Source organism: Xenopus tropicalis, chromosome 1 (assembly GCF_000004195.4).
Source record: "Xenopus tropicalis strain Nigerian chromosome 1, UCB_Xtro_10.0, whole genome shotgun sequence".
Classification (NCBI taxonomy): domain Eukaryota; kingdom Metazoa; phylum Chordata; class Amphibia; order Anura; family Pipidae; genus Xenopus; species Xenopus tropicalis.
This window is the reverse complement of record NC_030677.2, coordinates 89,977,252-90,001,431: the sequence shown is the minus strand read 5'-3', so window position 1 is coordinate 90,001,431 and position 24,180 is coordinate 89,977,252. Positions and strand designations below refer to the sequence as shown.

Below are 24,180 nucleotides of genomic sequence, written 5' to 3'. Positions count from 1 at the left end.
ATATTCTGAAAGTTCATATTCAGTTATAATATTCATCCTCCCTCAAAATGTGAAATGATGTCGAAAGCATTTTACCTCCTAAAACTGAAGAACATTTATTGTCACAGACAAAGTTGAAGCAGGGTTATACTCAATAGTTGAGGTAGTAACACAGCGATTAGTGGCAGTTGTAAAAGGCAAAAGCAGAGCGGTACCAAATTGGAGGCAGATGTGGAACAAGCAGGAATCCTAAGGATGATTACCCTTTACTGGACCGGATCCCTACAGCCAATGGTGGATCAGGGGTAGATACTGCCTGATACCTATGTCTGAACTGCGGTCCCTACAGCAAGGCAAACAGAGCCTGGATATGCTGAACCCTTACTTTCTCCTATGTTGGAGCCAAGGCTGCTCTTACTAGATAGCCCTAACTATATCACACTCTCTAAAGCGTGCTATAACAGGATCTATCCTACCACTAACTTCACCTCATTCACGGGGCCCTGTCCCTGACTTCACTAGAGCACCAAAGGGCTACTCTAGGGCAGGTGGCTTTACTGGGGCCTATTCTGATCCCAGGCTCAATGGAGTTGTTCCCTGAGAGTCAGAAGGCAGCCAAAGAGGAAGCCACTCCTCCTTGCTAGACATTTTATCAGTCTGCAAGGGGAGTGTTCATCCTAACTAGACCAATAAGGCATAAGGTATAGTGAACTAGATACATGGGACTTTGCCCAGCAACAATGATAGAAATCAGGCAGTAGGGATTTAAAGCCATAGGGACTCTAATACCTATGGGTCCCTACATATACTTTTAAGTAGTAAGTACCATAGGTTAATCCTAGATAGAATACTGCCATTTTAAGTAGCAATTCTTCCTGTTACAGTTAGAGCTTTCTGATCAGTCAGTTGATCTCTGAGGGAGCACACAGATCATCACAAAATAGTGGTTCAAGGTAAAAGATGTAAAAGGTGATTATTGACCATATATACTCGAGTATAAGCTGATCAGAATATAAGACGATCCGAATATAAGCCGAGGTACCTAATTTTACCTAAGAAAACTGGAAAAACTTATTGACTGGAGTAAAAGCCTAGGATGGGAAATGCAGCAACTACTGCTAAGTTTCAATAATCAAATAAATAATAAAAGGACACTCAGCGTGACTCCATGTGAACTCTTCATAAATATATCATGTTGGCAGCTGCAGATTAGGGAAAGGTGATTAGGGAAAGGTGGATGGAGGACCCTTTGCCCCACCCTTGCCTTGTGCTGTGTGCGCATCCCATCGTATAAAGACTCACTGGCATTCATTGCGCGCACCCCCCACCATGGACTAGAGCACCCACTCCTGCCAAAAAGCCCTTTGCATAGTATCATGCATGGTACTGTTCCCGCTAGATCACCAAACGCAAGACATAAAAGTCATTAAAAGCTACTGTGCAAATGCTGAAATCAGCTGACATAAAAGGGTTCATCTGGGGTCTATTAGTTTGGTACTTCAGGTGTGGGAGCTCTGTTCTTTCCTATGTCTTGTGGATTGCGCAACGAGTACATTACAAACTGTATCTTTCAACAACTTCTTATAGATCTCCGCTACCTGTGAGTACCATATATACTCGAGTATAAGCCGAGGGTTACTTTTTCAGCACATTATTTGTGCTGAAAAATCGGCTTATACTTGAGTATATACAGTCACGTTCCCCCAAAACATCACTATATATATATATATATATACAGGGTTGGATTGACAGCACGTGAAGGTTCTTTTCACAAATTATTCACACAGTCATCATAAATAAATGTGAGGCTTTATTTCGTTCGGACGAAATAAAGCCTCACATTTATTTATGATGACTGCCTGAATAATTTGTGAAAAGAACCTGCGAGTGCTGTCAATCCAAGCCTGTATGTTCACACTGTCTGCACAGGCACCCAGGTATTGTCTCCTTTTTTGGTGTGCAGCTTGCCTACAAACATATATCTGATGACCATGTTGTGGTGATCGAAACGCATAGATGGTATGCTGAAATAAATCACTGACTTGATTGATCCTATAGCTGTGAGTGCTTTCTACTGTTGAGTTTGATGCATTACTTTTGTCAGCACCCAGCCATTGCCCCGATATTGGTGAGTGCCAATTCTTTACAAGACTATATATATATATATATATATTATATATTATATGGAGAGAGAGTACCCCATTTGCTGGGACTATGTGTAAAAAACAAAAGGTTTATTGAAAGAAATCCAACATTTCGAGCAAACAGTGCTCTTCCTCAGGGACAAATCAACAGATTGAAACCCCATATACACAATATATACCCTAGCCAGAAAAAATTGCTTCAAAATGGGCCACAATAACCCATTACAATTATAAGCAAAAGCATGAGTGGCAAGTTAAGGAAAGGTAGAAAAATATAAAGTAATCTAACAATGAAACAATGTTGCTGGTTGTGAAAGTTATGAAGAGTTTAAGTGTAACAAAACATGGTTAGATGCTGAAGTATACTCTATATAATTAAATTTTTAGCTTGCCTACTAAGGACATGGCTATGTATCAGAACAGCCTTGTATTTAGGAGGTGTTACTGCACCATAGACTTATTACTTGTCGCGTAGCAAAGTCTAACAATAGCTTACAAGGATATTTCTGTTACAGAAGGCAAATTACTATTACAGGCAGATGTACTGAAATCGAAAGACCCAATCCTGTGGTTTATATAAAAAAAAACATAAACAAAATCTCTAACATAGAATTTTACATATAAAACCTAATACTAACTGGACATACATAAAAATATTCATATATAAATGTATTAAAGGATGATTTCAACCTCTATCTTGCAAGGATACCAACATCATCAGTCTTCCCCTAATGCCACCTGTCACTCCACATTCATTGAGGGTTATATTTAACTTGTCCTTAGCTGTTAATAGCTAGGGGTTATATGGTTAATCATGGTTAATGGTTATATAAAGTTAAGTAGTGCTCTATGAATTCTAACAAGGTGGCACAGTTTTTAATTCCTGTATAATAGAGAACTCAATTAAGGAGTAGTTCACATTTAAATTAACTTTTAGTATAATGTAGAGAGTGCTAAGCTGATACAATTTGCAGTTGGTCTTCATTTTTTATTATATGTGGTTTCTGAATTACAGGTATGGGACCTGTTATCTAGAATGCTCGGGACCTGGGGTTTTCTGGATAAGGGTTCTTTAATAAGTCTGCTAAAAATCATTTAAATATTGAATAAACCCAATAGGCTTGTTTTGCATCCAATAAGGATTAATTATATCTTAGGATCTTGTACAATGTACTGTTTTATTATTACAGAGAAAATTAGAATTATTTGCTCATAATGGAGTCTATGGGAGATGGTATTTCTGTAATTCGGAAATTTCTGGATAAAGGGTTTTTGTTAAGGGATCCCATACGTGTATTTAGCTTTTTGTTCAGCAGCTCTCCAGTTAGGAATTTCACCAGCTGCAAAAATCCAAAAATAGGAAAAAAAGCTCCAGCAGATTAACTGCAAAACATTTATTATGGGTAGTGGTAACACACCCATAATAAATGTTTTGCAGTTAATCTGCTGGAGCTTTTTTTCCTATTTTTGGATTTTTGCAGTTGTATTTGGTTGCAGCACAGAGCAACAACTAGGAGCTAAAGCATTTTTCGTAAGTACTTTATACAAAGTTCACCAATAATTTTTAATTTTTCATTTTTGAATTTCACCAGCTATTTGGTTGCTAGTGTCTGATTTAACCTAGCAACCAGGCAGTGGTTTAAAAAGAGAAGCATGAATCTGAATATACGAGGGTCTAAATAAAAGTAATAAAAAAATAAGAATAACAATACAATTGGAGCCTCACAGAGCAGTATTTATCTAGCTGCTGAAATTAGTGACCCCTTGAAAAGAGAGGCAAATAATTAAAAAAGGTAAAAAGTTGCTAAGAATAGGTCATTCTATGACAACTGAAAATGAACCAACCCTTTCATTTTCCACTACTTTTGGCACTAGCACTATGATCGTATGTGTTATACCTTACATCTACAGAGGTGTATAAAATTAGCAAAACTAAATCCATAAAAAAAGTACAAATTACAATAAAGTTAGCAGAACTTTAAGGGTGTTTTGTATGTATGTTTTCAGTGAAAAATTCTACAATATTCTACAAAATTTAAAACCTTTACAAGCAGAAAAATACAATTTTTTTTCAAAATCAACAACAAATTAGAGTGTGGTAACCCTTTAAAGGGAAAACTAAGTTATAGGCAGATGGGGGATGTTCTTTTTTCCCATAAAAACAATCAACGCACCAGAGGTCACCCCTTTAGATTAGAGGAACGGAGCTTCCATTTGAAGCAGCATAGGTGGTTTTTCATGGTGAGGGCAGTGAGGTTGTGGAATGCCCTTCCTAGAGATGTGGTAATGGCAGATTCTGTTAATGCCTTTAAGAGGGGCCTGGATGAGTTCTTGAACAATCAGAATATCCAAGGCTATTGTGATACTAATATCTACAGTTAATATTAGTGGCTGTATATATAGTTTATGTATGTGAGTGTATAGATTGGTAGGTGTGGGTTGTGTGTGCTGGGTTTACTTGGATGGGTTGAACTTGATGGACTCTGGTCTTTTTTCAACCCTATGTAACTATAAATCAATAAATCCTAATTTACTAACACCAATTACAAGAGCTACTGCAGAGTATGAATGGAAAGTAAGGAAGTAAAATACCAGCGGAGGGCTGTTTTTATATGATTAAACAAGCCACACTCTTATTTCAATTTTTGGATTTTTATTATCTAATACTGACTGGTTTCTTTACCTAGGTGAGAAAAGAGTATGGGAAATGCCTACGTACACATTGTTGTAGTAGTAAAAGTTCCGAAAACTCTTCTGGTTCTACAAAAACATCTATTTCTCGAAATCCGGGAAGATATGCCACTGGCTCGCAGGTAAATAATGCATGCTGTCTACAATAAAAGTGCTGTGCAATAAGAAGTACTACATTATATTATGGTGAATTATAATCAGTCTGGCTACATGACCTGTGCATTATTATGAAAATAATCTTTGCATCCTTTATGTACTCTGTTTAAATATCTGCAACATGTTTTTATTGAATAGGCCTAGTGTTGGATATACTATTTGCTTATTCTTTAACCCATTAACTACCAACAACGTGCGCCGTACATTGTTTGACAGATAAAGTTACTCTCTGCAGAAGCGGCATGTGCCACTTCTGCAGAGAGTTTTTAGCAATGACAGCCAGGGGGGCTGTCATGTCGGTCCTGTGATGCGATCGTCGCAGGGCGACCCCCAAGCAGCAGATGCAATCACATCCCGTCTGATGCTTGGTCCCGCTTCCTGCTTTCCCTCCCAGTGCCAGCCCACTGCCTTGGGGGACTTCCTGCTCCAGGACTGCAGCACCGAGGACCAGGCAAGCTTCAGGACAGGTAAGGCTGATTTTTTTGCATTTATACACTAGGGATGCACCGAATTTGGTTCGGGATTCGGGCCGAATCCAGCCTTTTTTTGATGGATTTGGTTTTGGCAGAATCCACGGTCACAGACGAACCAAATCCTAATTAGCATAAATTAGCATGTGCTAATTAGCATTCGAAAAGGGTTAAAATTCAGGGGCACACCGCACAAATTTTAACCCTTCCCAATCCTAGTTAGCATATGCTAATTAGGATTCAGATTCGGTTCAGGATTCGGCAGAATCCATCAAGGTGGGTTCAGGGGTCCAGTGCATCCCTATTATACACACTTACATACATTTACACACACATACAGCACACAGTTTTGCAGAGTTTTTTTTGTTTTTCATTTTGCACACTTATCTACACCTATATACACTTGTATACACTCATATACACACTTACACACCGTCACACAACTTTTACACATGTATACACAAACACTTTTTTTTTTTTTTTTACCACTTTGTTTTTAGTTTCTTTTCCCTAAAAACTGTTTATTTTGACAGCATGACTATTGGCTTAGATATTCTGACCACTAATTACACTGTTGTGTGACTTATTTTGTCATTTTACTAATTTGCACAATTTTTGTGGTTTCATTGCATTTTTATCCCTGCATTAGTATTCCTGATCTGTTTTTAGCATAGCTTTGCCATGTGTAACTTTGGTGTAGAAAAATAACTTTACCTATTTTGAATTCATCAGAATGTGTACTTTCCAAAAATATATGGTTTTCTGGGGGTCTTTGTATAGTTAGGGGGTGTTACGGCACATAATATGCTGACAGGGGGCTCTGTGTGCAAAAGCTGAGTTGGCAGGCAAGAAATGCATATGCTCTATTTTCATTTTGGGGTCAGTACATATCACAGACTTTGGTATATCTATGCATCAAACTGTTCAGTAGACTTTAGGTGTTTCTATTTGGGGTGATTTGCCTTTGTACGCAAAAAATTGTGTGAGATAAATGCTGCAAATTGCAACATTTTTAGGCGCTTTTCTGAAATGTCATAAAAATCGACTTTGGAGTAAATAGAAACGTGTACCCATTATAAATTAGGGGGAATGTGTATTCTCCAAAAAGATATGGCTTTCTGGGGTGAATGTACTTTTTTTGTAGCATTATCCCACATAAAGAATGTAAATGTGTTGATTTTGCATGAGCTGAAATGATCATATGGGGGTATGTTCCCATTGGGGCCCCTACATGCCACATATTTGGGTAAACCTATACATATTTGGAATCAAACTGTTCAGTGGACCCCTGGCGTTCAAATTTATGGAGTTTTATCTTGGTACCTAATGCTATGTGGGAGATAAAATGCTGCAAAGTGGAAGCTTAAGATCAAAATTGCCAACTTTAGAAAAGCTTTGCAGCTTGGTACTTCAGAGTAGAAAGATATGGGTACACATTTTAGATTGGGGTGAGCGTACTTTATACTAGCTTTATTCCACATATAATGATGTAAATGTGTTGATTTTGCAGGAGCTGAAATGACAGAAATGACAGTACATATGGGGGTATGTTCACATTGGGGCCCCTACATGCCACATACTTAAGTAAACCTATACATATTGGGCATCAAACTGTTCTGTGGACCCCTGGCGTTAATATTTAGGGTGTTTTATTTGGTTACTTTATGACCTATAGGAGATAAGATACCATAGACTGGAAGCTTTTTTTAAAATGTCAAATTTTGATAAAAACCAATAACTTTAGGAAAGCATTGCAACTTGGTAGTTTGGAGTAGACAGACAGTTGTGCCTATTCTGGATTACCCAGAATCTGTTCTTTACAGAAATGTGTAATTTTCTGGGATAAACCTTCTGTTAGTGGAATTTTTGTCCTTGAAATCTAAAGTATGCAGCTTTATGAAACAATGCTTTGGAAATTTGGTAGTGTACTGCTGGGAGTTTTTGATCTCCACAAAACTGTATATATTTGGTATTGTCGCATTCAGGAGACATGGGACTATCAGTTGTATTTTTGTGCATAAAATAATTTTTGTTTCTGGTATGTGTGTTTATATTATGGAAAATATGATTTTTTTTTTTTAATTTTTAGACATTTAGAAGCCTATATCTTGTTACAGAATTGGAATTACACCAAAATTCTACCAAATTATGAAAGCTTATTTTGTCCTGAAAATAACCCAATATATTGTTTTCCTAGGTAAACTAAAAGTCCCCCCAAGGAAAGGCCCCTAAAGTGAAACTTTAAGTGCAAAATGTTCAAAAACTGTCTGACTGGCCAGCAAAAATCCTAGTTATCCCCACCACCACCTGCTGCCTGAAACTGTTCATGTGATGAAAAAATAAATAAAAATGAGGTCCACACAGATACTGGAAAATAAGCTTTTGGTATTTTGCTTGTTCTAGTGTGGATGATGTAATGCTCGCTATGTAATCTATCCAATACGTAATGTAATCTATCCATTTTCTGCAGTAATCTTTCTGAAATATTTTGCATAGTTAAGTTAAAAACATTAAGGTCAATTAAAAGGTTGCTAAGAATAGGCCATTCTATAACATACTAAAAGTTAACCTAAAAGTGAACCAACCCTTTATTTACCACTACTTTTGGCATTAGCACCACGACCATTGGTCCTATGTGTTATACTTTTCATCTACAGAGGTGTATACAATTAGCAAAACTACATAGGTTACCAAATTCCATCAAGTTCAACCCTTCCAAGTGAACCCAGCACATACACAAACCTATACTGACTTATCTATACACTCCAATAAATAAACTATATGGGTGTGACAATTTTTTTGGCGCGCATCATTTTGCACCGTTTTTGGGAACTTTGATCCGTTTCACAAATCTTTTGAAAGATTCACAAATTTTTCTTTGAAGCGAAACAGGACAGATTCGCTTATCACTAGACATGGATATTGTGACTATGAAGACTTTTATTATCAAAGTAATGGTATATACAGGGCAAGAACTAGGTAGAAGAGCCACCGGGGTACAGATGCCGGGGTACAGATGCCAGGGTACAGATGTTAGAAAAGCATTATATGTCGCAGATGGTGCTCAAGACCCCCGCCTGTGTTTAGGTGTGGTTTCTCTTTCAAACCAACAGTCTTCTGTCCAAAATGCAAACACTGCTATCTTTAAAGGAGTGTCCTTTGTGTTTTAGGTTTAGAAATACAGCAAGAGTCTTGCCCTGTAGAGTTCACCCTCCTATGCTGAGCCATTCGCTTGGAGAGCAGTTGCTTTGTCTCCCCAATGTATAGGTATGTGCACTCCTCGCTACAAAGGACTGCATTTACCACATTGCTTTGTTTTTCCTTTGGTGTTGTAACCTTTGGGTGTCCCAGTTTTCATCTTTGTGTTGATTTGAAAAACACAGGGGTGTGGTATTTGTTGAAAATTCTCCTTAGTTTGTCTGATACTCCTGCTACATATAGGATATATACATATTGTGCCTACTTTTGGGGCATTTACTGGGGGGTGTTAAGTTTAGGTAGGCAAACTATATATCACTTTTTTATGAGAACCTGAGCTTTCCAAATCTGCCTGAGATTTTGTGTATTTCCACTTCTGGAACAAGATTTAGAGCTTGAAATAAAAAAAGAAAAAAAAAGAAAAAATTATATTTTTCATGATATAGGGATTTATGCCAGAAACATTTTTTTTTATGGACAAAAATTCAACTGATTTGGAAAGCCTCATGTCTCCCGAATGTGCCAATACCTGATAAGTATAGTTTTATGGAGATTTCTGACTTCTATAGATCAGAAACTCCTAGCAGTAAATTACAAATAAACAAAAGGAATTCTGGGAATGAATTCCAAACTCCTAAAAAAAAAAATAAATCCCATTTACATGGGTTTATCCTATAGGCTAAAGTTCACCCACTGGGTTTTAAAGCAGAAGCCAGGATAATAGGTGATCAGATTCCCAACTACAGACCGGTTTCGCCTTTCTTGAGGCTCATCAGTGTAGTACAGGGTTTTCTGATCAGCTTAGGTGGAGTCACCGTGTGGTTTAACAGTAAATTACCAAATTTTCAAAGCATTACAGCAGAATACAGCATACTTTAGATTCTAAAGCCAAAAATCCTGGAACATTAGGTTTACCCCAGGAAACCATATATTTTTGAAAAGTACACATTCTACCGAATCCGAAATGGGTAAAGGTGCCCATACACCTTCAGATCCGCTCGCTTGACGATGTTGCCAAGCGAGTGGATCTTCTCCTGATATCCCCCACCTCAATGAGCCAAGTCGATAGTGTCCATACACGGTCCGATTAGCTGCCAAATCCGTCTAAGGGACCGATATCGGCAGCTAGAATCGGCCCGTGTATGGGGACCTTAACTTTGTCTTTCTACTCCAAACAGCAATGCATTCCTGAATTTAGCAGTTTCTATAAAAAATTATGAAAATTATAAAAAAAATGCCTCAAAGGTTCCACTTTCAAGCATTATATCTCCCACATAACATTAGGTACCAAGAAAAAATATCCTAAATATTAAAGCCAAGGGTCCACTGAAAAGTTTGATGCCCACTCTGTATAGGATTCCCAAAGTATCTCAAATTTAGGGACGGAAGTTAGTACATACAAATTGCCCTGGAGATCTCTTTAGCTACTGAAAATTCAACACATCTACTGCATTTTTGTGGGGGTAAAAACACATTGACCCCCCCAAAACCATATATTTTCGAAAAGAACACATTCGCGTGAATTCAAAATGGGTACCCATTTTCTACTCCAAACTACAGAGTCGCAATGCTTTCCTAAAATTGGTAGTTTTGATGAAATACCTGAAAATCACATCAAACCTTCCACTCAAGCGCCTTACCTCCCACATAGCATTAGGTACCTAAAAAAACACATCCTAAATATGAAAGCCATGGGTCCACTGAACAGTTTGATGCCCATTGTCCATAGGATCACTGATGTATCTGGCATTTGGAGACCCCAAAAGGAAATTAGTGCATACAAATTGCCCCAGAGAAATTTACAAATTTACTTTATTTTTGTGGGGTAACAACACAAAAAAATACATTGAACCCCCAAAACCATATATTTTTGAAAAGTACACATTCAGGTAAATTTAAAATGGGTACCCATGTCTTTCTACTCCAAAGCGGTTGTGATGAAATATCTGAAAATGGCAATAAACCTTTCACTTTCAAGCACCTTATCTCCCACACAACATTAGGTACCAAGAAAACACATCCTAGATATGAAAGACAAGGGTCAACAGTTTGGTGCCCATTGCGCATAGGATGCCAAAGTATCTGGTATTTAGAGACCCCAAAAGGAAGTTAAGGCATACAAAGTGCATAGGCTGCAATATAAGCTACCGGCATGTGTATTATGTGCCATAAGAACCCCTAACAGTACGACACTAGAAAACCATACATTTTCCGAAAGTACACATTCTGACAAAACAAAAATGGCTAAATACATCTTTCTATTGAAAACTACCCAACTACAAAGCTATGCTAAACATAATGGTTTTTATGAAATTTCTAAAAATTGTCACAAATCTTTGTGCATTTTGCCCCATTATGTACCCCTCATTTTGTAACATATCAACCTAAAACATTCTAAATATAAACTCCAGGGGTCTACTGAACAGTTTGATGCCCAGTATGCATAGATTTACCAAACTATGTGGTGTACAGAGGCACCCAAATAAAAATAGTGCATATGAATTTTCACCTCTGAACGCTGCAGCTCCCGGTATGTATATTATGTGCCATAAGACCCTCTAACAGTATGGAGACAATAGAAAACCATATTCTACTGCAAACTACCAAACTACAAAGCTATGATAAACAGAACGGTTTTTATGACATTTCTGAAAATTGTCACAAAGCATGCATTTTATCCCATTATGTACCCCCACATTTTGTAATGTATTAACATAAAACATTCTAAATATGAATGCCAGGGCTACTGAACAGTTTAATGCACTAAATGCATAGATTTATCAAACTTTGTGGCGTACAGGGGCACCCAAATTAAAATAGTGCATATGAATTTTCACATATGACGCTCTGGCTCGTGCAATTTTTGCGCCTGGTATGTGTATTATGTGCCATAAGACCCCCTAACAGTACAGAGACCCTAGAAAACATTCTGACTTAACAAAATTGGGTAAATACATCTTTCTAATGCAAATTACCAATGGATTTTAGAAACTAAATGTATATCTACACTTGAAAACCTTATTTACCAAAAGAGGGGAACAGGGCCAGAACTAGGGGTAGGCAGAAGAGGCAGCTGCCTAGGGCGCAACGATTGAAGGGCGCCAGGCAGGAGCCTCTCCTGCCTACCTCTAGTGCTACTTTGTCATTGCCTCCGCCGCTTGTCATTAGCGGCGGAGGCAATGACCGATCTAATGGCACCGCCCCCCCCCCCCCCCCCGCACATCCTCCTGTGGTTTGGCGCGCATGCGCCATTCTGGGGGCGGGGAGGTGGGCGGAGTTGGCCGACTGGGTTGTCTAGGGCGCCCGGTCGGCTTGGCCCGCCCCTGGAGGGGAAGCACTAAAAGATACCAAAAATATGGGATAAATGGCTGGACTGGGTTAATTAAAGTATAACTGTACTACGCACAGCAGGGCCTACGCTAGCCCAAGTATTACTAAATTATTTCAACCTGGTCTCCTATCTACATTCTTATACTAAATGACTATGATACTGCTGCCGTGTCTAATAAACGCCTGAATTGGAAGAAGAAAAAAAAAATATCCAAGCTGCACACATGGAGGAAATAATTATGTCTCTATATATTGTATATATTGTGTATAGGATAAAAGTATCATTTTAATTTTAAAATTAAAACAGTTTAAGAACACAACAGTGTCTGTGAGCTGCTGGCAGCTAAAGTGGTGGCTTAGTGTGGGTTTAACTCTATTTCCTTATCAGCGATGCTACTAAGGGGGAGAAGATGGAATATGGTGCGTTTCTTCCGCAGCATGGGCTACAAAATTCTAGATGTATGGCGGTTGCAAAGGGTCAAAGATTATACTGAAAATGGTTCCCTGCATATACAGCAAACAGCCAGCAGAAGGGGTTCACAGTAAATAAGTAAAGACATAACAGAAATTATTAAAGCTTATGCTGACATAACACTTGTATCTATAGAAGCCACCACTTGATTCCTCAGGAGATAGCAATAGAGTCAGGTGAAATACTGGTGTGAGGAATAATTTGGTGTTTTCCTTGTTTGGAGAGTTTAGCCTCAACTTTGCTGACTCTTTCGTCCTCACTGGAAAATGTTTTGGCATCAAGACCTAAAGGCCATTCATTTCTTTTCAAATTGCAGTCATTCACAATAACAATGTCACCAGGCTTTTAAAGGACATGTAAAGCCTACTGAGCTGGAGAGAGTGCAGAGACGTGCAACTAAACTGGTAAAGGGGATGGAAGATTTAAGCTATGAGGTTAGACTGTCGAGGTTGGGGTTATTTTCTCTGGAAAAGAGGCGCTTGCGAGGGGACATGATTACTCTGTACAAGTACATTAGAGGGGATTATAGGCAGATGGGGGATGTTCTTTTTTCCCATAAAAACAATCAGCGCACCAGAGGTCACCCCTATAGATTAGAGGAACAGAGCTTCCATTTGAAGCAGCGTAGGTGGTTTTTCACAGTGAGGGCAGTGAGGCTGTGGAATGCCCTTCCTAGTGATGTGGTAATGGCAGACTCTGTTAATGCCTTTAAAAGGGGCCTGGATGCATTTTTGAACAAGCAGAATATCCAAGGCTATTGTGATACTAATATCTACAGTTAGTATTACTGGTTGTATATATAGTTTATATATGTGAGTGTATAGATTGGTTAGTATAGGTTGTGTGCTGGGTTTACTCGGATGGGTTGAACTTGATGGACAATGGTCTTTTTTCAACCCTATGTAACTATGTAACTATGTAACTACTGTTCTGTCCTCACTAAGTATTACCCTGGGGCAGTGTGTAGTTTCACATACAGATAAATTCCTCCCTTCATCAATTCACTGAGACAGATTGGTAGGCTTCAGTTTATTAACAAAGGGGAAGGTGTGAAACTGGGGAAACAGAAAATATGGCGCATTTACTATACAGCATAACAAAAGTACAGTAAACAAAACATTGTGGTTCATATAATGTACAATAATGCATGAAGGAAAAGAGGCATCTGAGTAGGAGGCTTTGATGCCTGGGGAAAAACAGATGTGCCATGAGATAACTGCACATAAACAGTAATAAACCCGAATTAAGGCATAAACACGAAATATATCAGCTTGTATTAATAACCTAGGGGCTACTGATGGATAATACCAACGATGGATGGGATTAGGAGGGATGGATGGGTTAGGATTAATGCATAGGGATGTAGCGAACTGTTCGCCGGCGAACTAATTCGCACGAACATCGGGTGTTCGCAAGTTCGCGAACTTTCCGCGATGTTCGCAATTTGGGTTCGCCTTAGCTGGCGCCAAATTTTGACCTCTCACCCCAGAGCCAGCAGATACATGGCAGCCAATCAGGCAGCTCTCCCTCCTGGACCCCCCCCCCCCCGACCACTCCCTTCCATATATAAACCAAAGCCCAACACCCACTTAGGTACAACTGCTATGCGAAGGCACATGAACCACCCTCCACTCCGCCTTCCACCTTGACCACCAGTTCCTGCTCACCTGCCCCCAGCCAAGTTTTTGTGTGGGCCATGTTTGAGCGTAAGAAACCAATGCCTCCGAGTCACCCCCTTGCCCGGCGTCTGACAGCTGGATTGTCGGCACTCTTAGCCCGCCAGCTTTTACCATACCAGCTGGTGGACTCTGAGGCCTTCCACAAATTTGTAGCAATTGGGACACCGCAGTGGAAGGTACCCAGCCGCAATTTTTTTTTCCCAGAAGGGAATACCACACCTGTACCAGCATGTGCAGAGCCAAATCACCGCATCTCTGTCATTTAGTGTTGGGGCAAAGGTCCATATGACTACTGACACATAGTCCTCCAAGCATGGTCAGGGCAGGTATGTCACCTACACTGCCCACTGGGTGAACCTGGTGATGGCTGGGAAGCAGGGAATGCGTGGCTCAACAACAGTGGAGTTGGTGTCACCGCCGCGGGTTGCATGCAGGTCTGCCACCACCTCTACTCCTCCTTCGCTCTCTAACTCGTCTTCTAACTCGTCTTCTAACTCGTCTTCTAACTCGTCTTCTAACTCGTCTTCTAACTCGTCTTCTAACTCGTCTTCTAACTCGTCTTCTAACTCGTCTTCTAACTCGGCTTCTTCCTCCTCTGCTGCTGTGGCCTCCTCCAAACCTGTGCACCCCCAGCTCCCCATAGGCTATTCGTCGTGCCAGGTACCCCGTAGTCATGCTGTCTTGGGGATGACGTGCCTGGAAAGCAGAAACCATACTGGATCTGCACTCCTGTCATCTCTGCACTCACAGGCCGATCGGTGGCTGACCCCACACCAACTGAAGATCGGAAAAGTGGTGTGTGACAACGGAAGCAATCTGTTGGCAGCACTGAGACTGGGCAATTTAACACATGTGCCCTGCATGGCACATGTTCTAAATTTGATAGTCCAACGGTTTGTCTCAAAGTACCCAGGATTGCAGGACATTCTCAGCCAGTCCAGGAAGGTGTCTGGCCATTTCAGACGTTCCTACACAGCCATGGCACGCCTTGCTGACATTCAGCGGCGTCACAAGTTACCAGTCAGGCGTTTAATTTGCGACAGCCAGACTCGCTGGAATTCCACGCTAATGATGTTTGAACGTCTGCTGCAACAACAAAGAGCCGTCAACAAATACCTATTTGAACTGGGTGGTAGGACTGGATCTGCAGAGCTGGGGATTTTTTTCCCCCATTACTGGGTGCTTATGCGCGATGCCTGCAGGCTCATGCGCCCTTTTGACGAGGTCACAAACATGGTTAGTCACACCGAAGGCACCATCAGCGACCTAATACCCTTTGTTTTCTTCCTGGAGCGTGCCGTGCAACGAGTGACAGATGAGGCCGTAGACCAGCATGACCAGGAGCAGGAAGAGCACGATTTCTGGGCAGAATCGCCAGAACAAGCCTAGGCACCTGCTGCAATGCAGGGAGAGGTGTCAGAAGTGGAGTCAGAGGAGGAAGGTGGCTTTGTGGAGGAGGAAGACCAACAGGAGCAGGCTTCCCAGGGGGCTTGTGGTCACCTTTTGGGGACCCTTGGTCTAGTACGTGGCTGGGTGGAGGAGACCGTGGTGGATGACTTAGTCCTTGATAACGAGGAAGGGGTGATGGATACCTCTGCATCTAACCATGTGAGAATGGGGTCTTTCATGCTGTCATGCCTGTTGAAGGACCCCCTTATCAAGAGGCTTAAGGAGAAGGACCTGTACTGGGTCGCAACGCTACTAGACCCTCGCTACAAGCATAAAGTGGCAGAAATGTTACCAACGTACCACAAGTCCGAAAGGATGCTGCATTTCCAAACCAGCCTGCAAAACATGTTGTACAATGCTTTTAAGGGTGATGTCACTCAACATTCCAGGGGCAGAGGTGCCAGTAATCCTCCCACGAGCACACCTGCAAGGACAATGCACTTTGGCCACTCTGTAACATCAGACATGCAAAGTTTTTTCAGTCCAAGGCAGCGCCAGAACCCTTCTGGATCCACCCTCAGAGAACGCCTCAACTGGCAGGTAGCGGACTACCTGGCATTAACTGCAGATATCGACACTCTGAGGAGCGATGAACCCCTGGACTACTGGGTGCGCAGGCTTGATCTGTGGCCAGAACTGTCACAATTTGCCATAAACCTCTTGTCTTGCCCCGCCTCAAGTGTCCTCTCAGAAAGGACCTTCAGTGCAGCAGGAGGGATTGTAACTGAGAAGAGAACTCGCCTAGGTCACAAAAGTGTGGATTACCTGACCTTTATTAAAATGAATGAGGCATGGATCTCGGAGGGTTACTGCACGCCGGAAGACTTGTTCTGACTCCCCATGCAGCAGCTGTCCTTCTCTGCACACCGCATGACTCCACACACAGCTGTCCTTTAGCGTCCTCCTCCGCCACCGTACAAACTAGGGTGAAAATCCTACTGGTTTAATTTTAAGCCAAACTTTTTGGACAGGTAAATCCTGAGTTTTTCTGGCCTCTGAGCTTCAGTGGCTGCTACAACAAAAAAACAAATATTTTCATCATTTATCTAACATTTTTTCTGGCCTCTCTGCTTCAGTGGCTGCGACAACAAAAAAACGAATATTTTCTTTTTTTTGTAACTTATATTTTTTATTAGATTTCGACAATGGTAATTGTACAATGACAGTAATAAATGCAAACATGTATGTAATAACAGTGCAGCATGGTAAGGTGTATATAGGTTTTCACGGTGGTGCATTCCATCATGTCTCAGTTCAAGATAAGATGAAAAAAGGTAGTTGGTAAGACACATATTAGGTAGTTATATTTCAATGCTACAATAGGGTCTCAGCCTTTATTAGCGTACAGTTCCCAGGGCGTCCAAATTTTGAGAAAGTGGGGGGTTCTATTAGCTAGTCTGGCAATGCCAGCTTCAAAAACCTTGTTAGAATCTACTCGTCTTCGTTTGACCTCTGCTAAGGTAGGGGGGGTTGGAGTTTTCGGAAAACTTATTTCCACTTCTGGAACAAGATTTAGAGCTTGAAATACAAAAAAAAAAGAATAAATGCTATTTTTCATGATAGGATAAGCCTCATGTCTCCCGAACGTTCCAATACCTGATATTGTATAATTTTATGGAGATTTCTGACTTCTATAGATCAAAAACTCCCAGCAGTAAATTACCAAATTTTCAAAGCATTACAGCAGAATACGGCATACTTAAGATTCCAAAGCCAAAAATCCTGGAACATTAGGTTTACCCCAGGAAACCATATATTTTTGAAAAGTACACATTGTGATGAATCCGAAATGGGTAACTATGTCTTCCAACTCCTAAGTACCAAACGGCAATGCTTTACTGAATTTAGCAGTTTCTATAAAAAATAATGAAAATTAAAAACTTAAAAATCCCCTCAAATCTTCCACTTTCAAGCACTTTATCTCCCACATAACATTAGGTACCACGAAAACACACCCTAAATCTGAAAATCAAGGGTCCACTGAACAGTTTGATGCCCATTGTGCATAGGATCACCAATGTATCTGGCATTTAGAGACCCCAAAAGGAAGTAAGTGCATAGAGATTGCCCCAGAGATCTCTTTAGCTACTGAAGGTGTAAAGCCACAAAAAAGAAAACTCTGTTTAACCCTTTTACTGTCAGCCGTTTTGGTCAAAGCGGAACTTGTATTGCCAGACAGTTTTTTTCACTTTTAGGGGCCTTTCTTCGGGGGGGACTTTTAGTTTACCCAGGAAAACTATATATTGTTTTTTTCAGAACAACCTAAGCTTTCAAAATATGGTAGAATTTTTGTGTAATTCCAATTCTGTAACAAGATATAGGCTTCTAAATGTCTAAAAATGCAAAAAAAAATAAAATTTTTCATAATATAAACACACATACTAGAAACAAAAATTATTTTATGCACGAATATACAACTGATTTGGAAAGTCCCATGTCTCCTGAATGTGCCAATACCAAATATATATAGTTTTATGGAGATTTCTCACTTGTATAGGTCAAAAACTCCCAGCAGTACACTACCAAATTTCCAAAGCACTGCTCCAGAAAGCTGCATACTTAAGATTTCAAGGACAAAAATTCCTACATGTACATTTTTGGAAAGACATATTCTGGGGAATACAGAATAGGTAGAACTGCCTGTCTACTCCAAACTATCAAGTCACAATGCTTTCCTAAAGTTATTGATTTCTATCAAAATTTGTGATTTTTTAAAAAAAATTGCTTCAAAGCTTCCAGTCTATAGTATCTTATCTCCTACAGGTCATAAAGTAACCAAATAAAACACCCTAAATATGAACGCCAGGGGTCCATTGAACAGTTTGATGCCCAATATGTATAGGTTTACGTAAGTATGTGGCATGTAGGGGCCCCAATGTGAACATACCCCCATATGTACTGTCATTTCTGACATTTCAGCTCCTGCAAAATCAACACATTTACATCATTATATGTGGGATAAAGCTAGTAAAAAGTACGCTCACCCCAGAAAGTCATATATTTTTGGAAAGTACACATTCCCCCGAATCTAAAATGGGTACCCATGTCTTTCTACTCCAAAGTACCAAGCTGCAAAGCTTTTCTAAAATTGGCAATTTTGATCTTAAGCTTCCACTTTGCAGCATTTTATCTCCCACATAGCATTAGGTACCAAGATGAAACTCCATAAATTTGAACGCCAGGGGTCCACTGAACAGTTTGATTCCAAATATGTATAGGTTTACCCAAATACAGGTCCTTTTCAAAAAATTAGCATATTGTGATAAAGTTCATTATTTTCTGTAATGTACTGATAAACATTAGACTTTCATATATTTTAGATTCATTACACACAACTGAAGTAGTTCAAGCCTTTTCTTGTTTTAATATTGATGATTGTGGCATACAGCTCATGAAAACCCAAAATTCCTATCTCAAAAAATTAGCATATCATGAAAAGGTTCTCTAAACGAGCTATTAACCTAATCATCTGAATCAACAAATTAACTCTAAAAACCTGCAAAAGATTCCTGAGGCTTTTAAAAACTCCCAGCCTGGTTCATTACTCAAAACCGCAATCATGGGTAAGACTGCCGACCTGACTGCTGTCCAGAAGGCCATCATTGACACCCTCAAGCAAGAGGGTAAGACACAGAAAGAAATTTCTGAATGAATAGGCTGTTCCCAGAGTGCTGTATCAAGGCACCTCAGTGGGAAGTCTGTGGGAAGGAAAAAGTGTGGCAGAAAATGCTGCACAACGAGAAGAGGTGACTGGGCCTTGAGGAAGATTGTGGAGAAGGACCGATTCCTGACCTTGGGGGACCTGCGGAAGCAGTGGACTGAGTCTGGAGTAGAAACATCCAGAGCCACCGTGTACAGGCGTGTGCAGGAAATGGGCTACAGGTGCCGCATTCCCCAGGTCAAGCCACTTTTGAACCAGAAACAGCGGCAGAAGCGCCTGACCTGGGCTACAGAGAAGCAGCACTGGACTGTTGCTCAGTGGTCCAAAGTATGTCATTCGGAAATCAAGGTGCCAGAGTCTGGAGGAAGACTGGGGAGAGGGAAATGCCAAAATGCCTGAAGTCCAGTGTCAAGTACCCACAGTCAGTGATGGTCTGGGGTGCCATGTCAGCTGCTGGTGTTGGTCCACTGTGTTTTATCAAGGGCAGGGTCAATGCAGCTAGCTATCAGGAGATTTTGGAGCACTTCATGCTTCCATCTGCTGAAAAGCTTTATGGAGATGAAGATTTCATTTTTCAGCATGACCTGGCACCTGCTCACAGTGCCAAAACCACTGGTAAATGGTTTACTGACCATGGTATTACTGTGCTCAATTGGCCTGCCAACTCTCCTGACCTGAACCCCATAGAGAATCTGTGGGATATTGTGAAGAGAAAGTTGAGAGACACAAGAGCCAACACTCTGGATGAGCTTAAGGCCGCTATTGAAGCATCCTGGGCCTCCATAACACCTGAGCAGTGCCACAGGCTGATTGCCTCCATGCCACGCCACATTGAAGCAGTCATTTCTGCAAAAGGATTTCCGACCAAGTATTGAGTGCATAACTGAACATAATTATTTGAAGGTTGACTTTTTTTGTATTAAAAACACTTTTTTTTTATTGGGCGGATGAAATATGCTAATTTTTTGAGATAGGAATTTTGGGTTTTCATGAGCTGTATGCCACAATCATCAATATTAAAACAAGAAAAGGCTTGAACTACTTCAGTTGTGTGTAATGAATCTAAAATATATGAAAGTCTAATGTTTATCAGTACATTACAGAAAATAATGAACTTTATCACAATATGCTAATTTTTTGAAAAGGACCTGTATGTGGCATGTAGGGGCCCCAATGGGAACATACCCCCATATGATCTGTCATTTCAGCTCCTGCAAAATCAACACATTTACATTCTTTATGTGTGATAATGCTACAAAAAAAGTACATTCACCCCAGAAAGCCATACATTTAGAAAAGCGCATAAAAATGTTGCAATTTGCCGCATTTATCTCTCACAATTTCTTGATAAAGATCAGATAAAGGCAAATCACCCCAAATAGTAATACCTAAGATCTGCTGAACAGTTTGATGCCAAATATGCATAGATATACCAAAGTCTGCAGTATGTACTGAACCCAAAATGAAAATAGCGCATAAGGATTTCTCGCCTGCCAGCTCAGCTTTTGCACACAGAGCCCCCTGTCAGTGTATTATGTGCCGAAACTTCCCCTAACTATACAGAGACCCCCACAAAACCATATATTTTTGGAAAGTACACATTCTGACAAATCCAACAAGGGTAAAGAGTCCTTTCTACACCAAAGTACCAATCTGCAAAGCTTTCCTAAAGTTATTGGTTTTTATGACATTTCAGAAAATCGCCTAAAAATGTTGCAATTTGCTGCATTTATCTCACACAATTTCTTGCATACAAAGGCAAATCACCCCAAATAGTAACACCTAAGGTCTGCTGAACAGTTTGATGCCAAATATGCATAGATATACCAAAGTCTGCGGTATGTACTGACCCCAAAATGAAAATAGCGCATATGGATTTCTCGCCTGCCAGCTCAGCTTTTGCACATAGAGCCCCCTGTCAGCGTATTATGTGCAGTAACCCCCCTAACTATACAGAGACCCCCAGAAAACCATATATTTTTGGAAGTACACATTCTGATGAATTCAAAATAGGTAAAGTTATTTTTGTACACCAAAGTTACACCTGGCAAAGCTACGCTAAAAACAGATTAGGAACACTTATACAGGGATAAAATGTGATAAAATCACAAAAATTGTGCAAATCAGTGAAACAACAAAATAAGTCACATGACAGTTTTTAGGTAAATGAAACTAAAAACAAAGTGGTAAAATGAAAAAAAACACAAAAAAACCCCCAAAGTGTTTGTGTATACATGTGTGTACATATGTAAAAGTTGTGTGACAGTGTGTAAGTGTGTATATGAGTGTAAATAAGTGTATAAAAGTGTGAAAAAAAAAAGAAAACTGCTAAATTGTGTGCTGTAAGTGTGTGTAAATGTATGTATGTGTGTATAAATGTATGTAAGTGTGTGTAAGTTCAAAAAAAAAAAAAACCTGTCTAGAAGCACCTGATCGCCGCCGCTGCAGAGAGAACACTTTAAATGCCGACGATGTATGGGACACATCGTTGGCATTTTAGCCCTTTTACTGCCATGACGTATCCCATACGTCGTTGGCAGTAAAAAGGTTAAAGTGATACTGACACGAAAAAACTACTTTTTAAAATATGAATCTGCATAAAAAGTTACCTATATGTCATGTTGATCATTTTCACTGATAGGGCTGCTTTTGTGAGTAATTGTTACTTAAAGTTCCTAAACCTGACTGTTTTGCCAACCTGACTGTTCCTTCTCAGCCTGTTAGTTATAGCTTTTAGTGCTAACGGACCACTGCTGCACAAATATGGCAGCCCCCTCACAGAGGAACATGGGGGATCAGATAGGTAATGTAAAAGCCTCAGGAAATACGTTTATGGTAAAAAAAAGCTCATGCAAAGACAATGTTATGACAGATGTAAAAAGGTTAATTTCTGGTGTCAGTATCACTTTAAGCTCAAATTAAGCAGAGAATGCCTGTCTGTCTAAGGGAAGATTTTTCATTTTTATTTGATGTGTGAAGGTGTTGGCCATTTGAGAATTTTGAGAAGTTTTGAGTTGATTTACTTTATTTAAAATCGAACTTTAGTTTCACCCAGAAGGTGAGTGACTGTTAGCCCATTTCCTTTCACTTCCTTTGGGCTACAAACTCATTGATAGATCCCCTAGCATTTTGATTCTTGATTGGTTTCAGTTTAAATTAATTACTTTTTTCTCAGATTGTGTGGGTTATTTTTATTTTCATATTGCATTTTTAGTTTTGTAATGAGAGAAAGGTAAAGGGAGAAAGATTTTGTAATTTAAAATCTTTCCTCAGCAGCAGTGCAACTCCCAGGCACCTGCTCACATTAACCCTCTCCCTGCCAGAGCCTCTCTCCTTTATATCTACTTTTTGCTGATTAATAAAATTAAGCTTCCTTTTTTGTGGGGTATTTTGTAAAATAATGGGAGGGAATAAAAACAAAAATGATAAAATAATGCCTCAGGGTCCTAAAGGCAAAAGACCTGAAAGACCCGGCTATAGCTCTGTAGCAAAGCAGCAGTCAGAGCTTGTGTCAAAAAGCCCCAGCGCTTCTACATCTGCTGCTTCAGCCAATGTGACATCTGTTAAAACATTTGCGCAGTCGGTAGCTGCTGGCAGCAGCCCAAGCCAAGTCACCACTGGAGAAGAGCAACTTACACAGAAACATGGGATCCGATGTCTAATGTCAGGAGCTCATGGCATAGAGGCTTATATAAAAGCTGCAGCTGAAGTAGTGGGCCCCTCTGCAATAGTGGCAGCCAGCTAAATGTATGGGAAAGCAATAATCTTTGCCCGTACACTGGTTGCAGTACACACTTTGGTGCAGAGGGGTATAGCAGTGGGGGGGGGGGAGTTATGTCCCTGTAGAACCCCTAGAAGGGTTGGGCACTAGGGTAGTCTTATCCAATGTGCTCCCTTTCCTACAATACACAATATTGTGCCTGTAAGCCCTTGGGGAATTAAAATCAAATATTTCTAAAATCCCCTTAGGATGCAAAGAGAGCAAACTAAACATGTCCTCTCTTTTAAACGGCAGGTGCAACTGCTTTTTCCTCGGAGTCAAGATAGTATTGAGGGGTCTTTTGGGGTTCTTTTTGAGGGGGTGTTGTATAAAATTTTTTATAACACAGAGGAAGTGAGGTGTTTCCTTTGCAAGTAGATGGGGCACACTCGCCCATACTTGCACCCCTGGCACTTCATGTGCAACAGCTTGCCCTGCTAGGACTATCTCAGCAAGCCCTTTAAAGGGGACATTCCTTCTCCACTCCACTAAGTCTCCAGCCGGTCTTGCAACTGCAGCAAAGGAGAAGATGGGGAATAAATTCACCACATCCCCCATTGGCACAGCTGTTCCTACCACACATCAACCTACCCCTGTGGGTGTGTCAGCACTCAAGATTGTACCATCTGCTGGGGTAGGAGCAGTGAGTGACCCTTCCTCTTTAGGTGGCAAGGAAAAGAGGAAATTTCCAACCACCTGGTACCTGAGGATTGGGCATTAGTAGTCAATGATGGAGCACCCCCTCCAAGGGCAAGAACAGCAGTGAAACATCTGGCCCTCTTTGTCTAACCCATCTTGTAGACTTGGTCATCCAGCGCCAGACCATACACTCTCAACTCCAGATTCAGTAAGAAATAATGAGGTTAATGGTCTGGAGAGCCTAGAACAGGGGAACATGGGTTTCTCCTCAGAGTCAGGGGTGCAGCATCTGCCTCCAACACATTTAGAGGTTCTGCACATGGAGTACAAAGGGGCACCCAACGAAACACCTGCAGGGTGGGTAGTCAATGTCCCTGAGGTGATAAGTTTTGGGGACTGCAAACATACTCAGTTTTCAGTGCCTCAGGGTATTCCACTTCTGGAGGGGGAGAATATTGGGATAACCCCCATACTGGAATCTGCAGATAAGACTGTATGGGGGGATGATGGGGCTGGAGTAGTGTATATGAAGGAGGATAGCATGGCAGACTC

General features: G+C 40.5%; 1 protein-coding gene across 5 annotated transcripts in view; it reads left to right on the top strand.

Annotated features, from left to right (window-relative positions):
• The window catches only part of adgrl3 (adhesion G protein-coupled receptor L3), a 1,193,186-nt gene that overhangs the window by 906,417 nt on the left and 262,589 nt on the right, over positions 1-24,180 (top strand). For all 5 annotated transcript variants that reach the window (XM_031903606.1, XM_031903589.1, XM_031903595.1 and 2 more), the window contains one exon: positions 4,811-4,936. In XM_031903606.1, the coding sequence (XP_031759466.1) occupies positions 4,811-4,936 (126 nt within the window). The remainder of the gene's footprint in view (positions 1-4,810; positions 4,937-24,180) is intronic.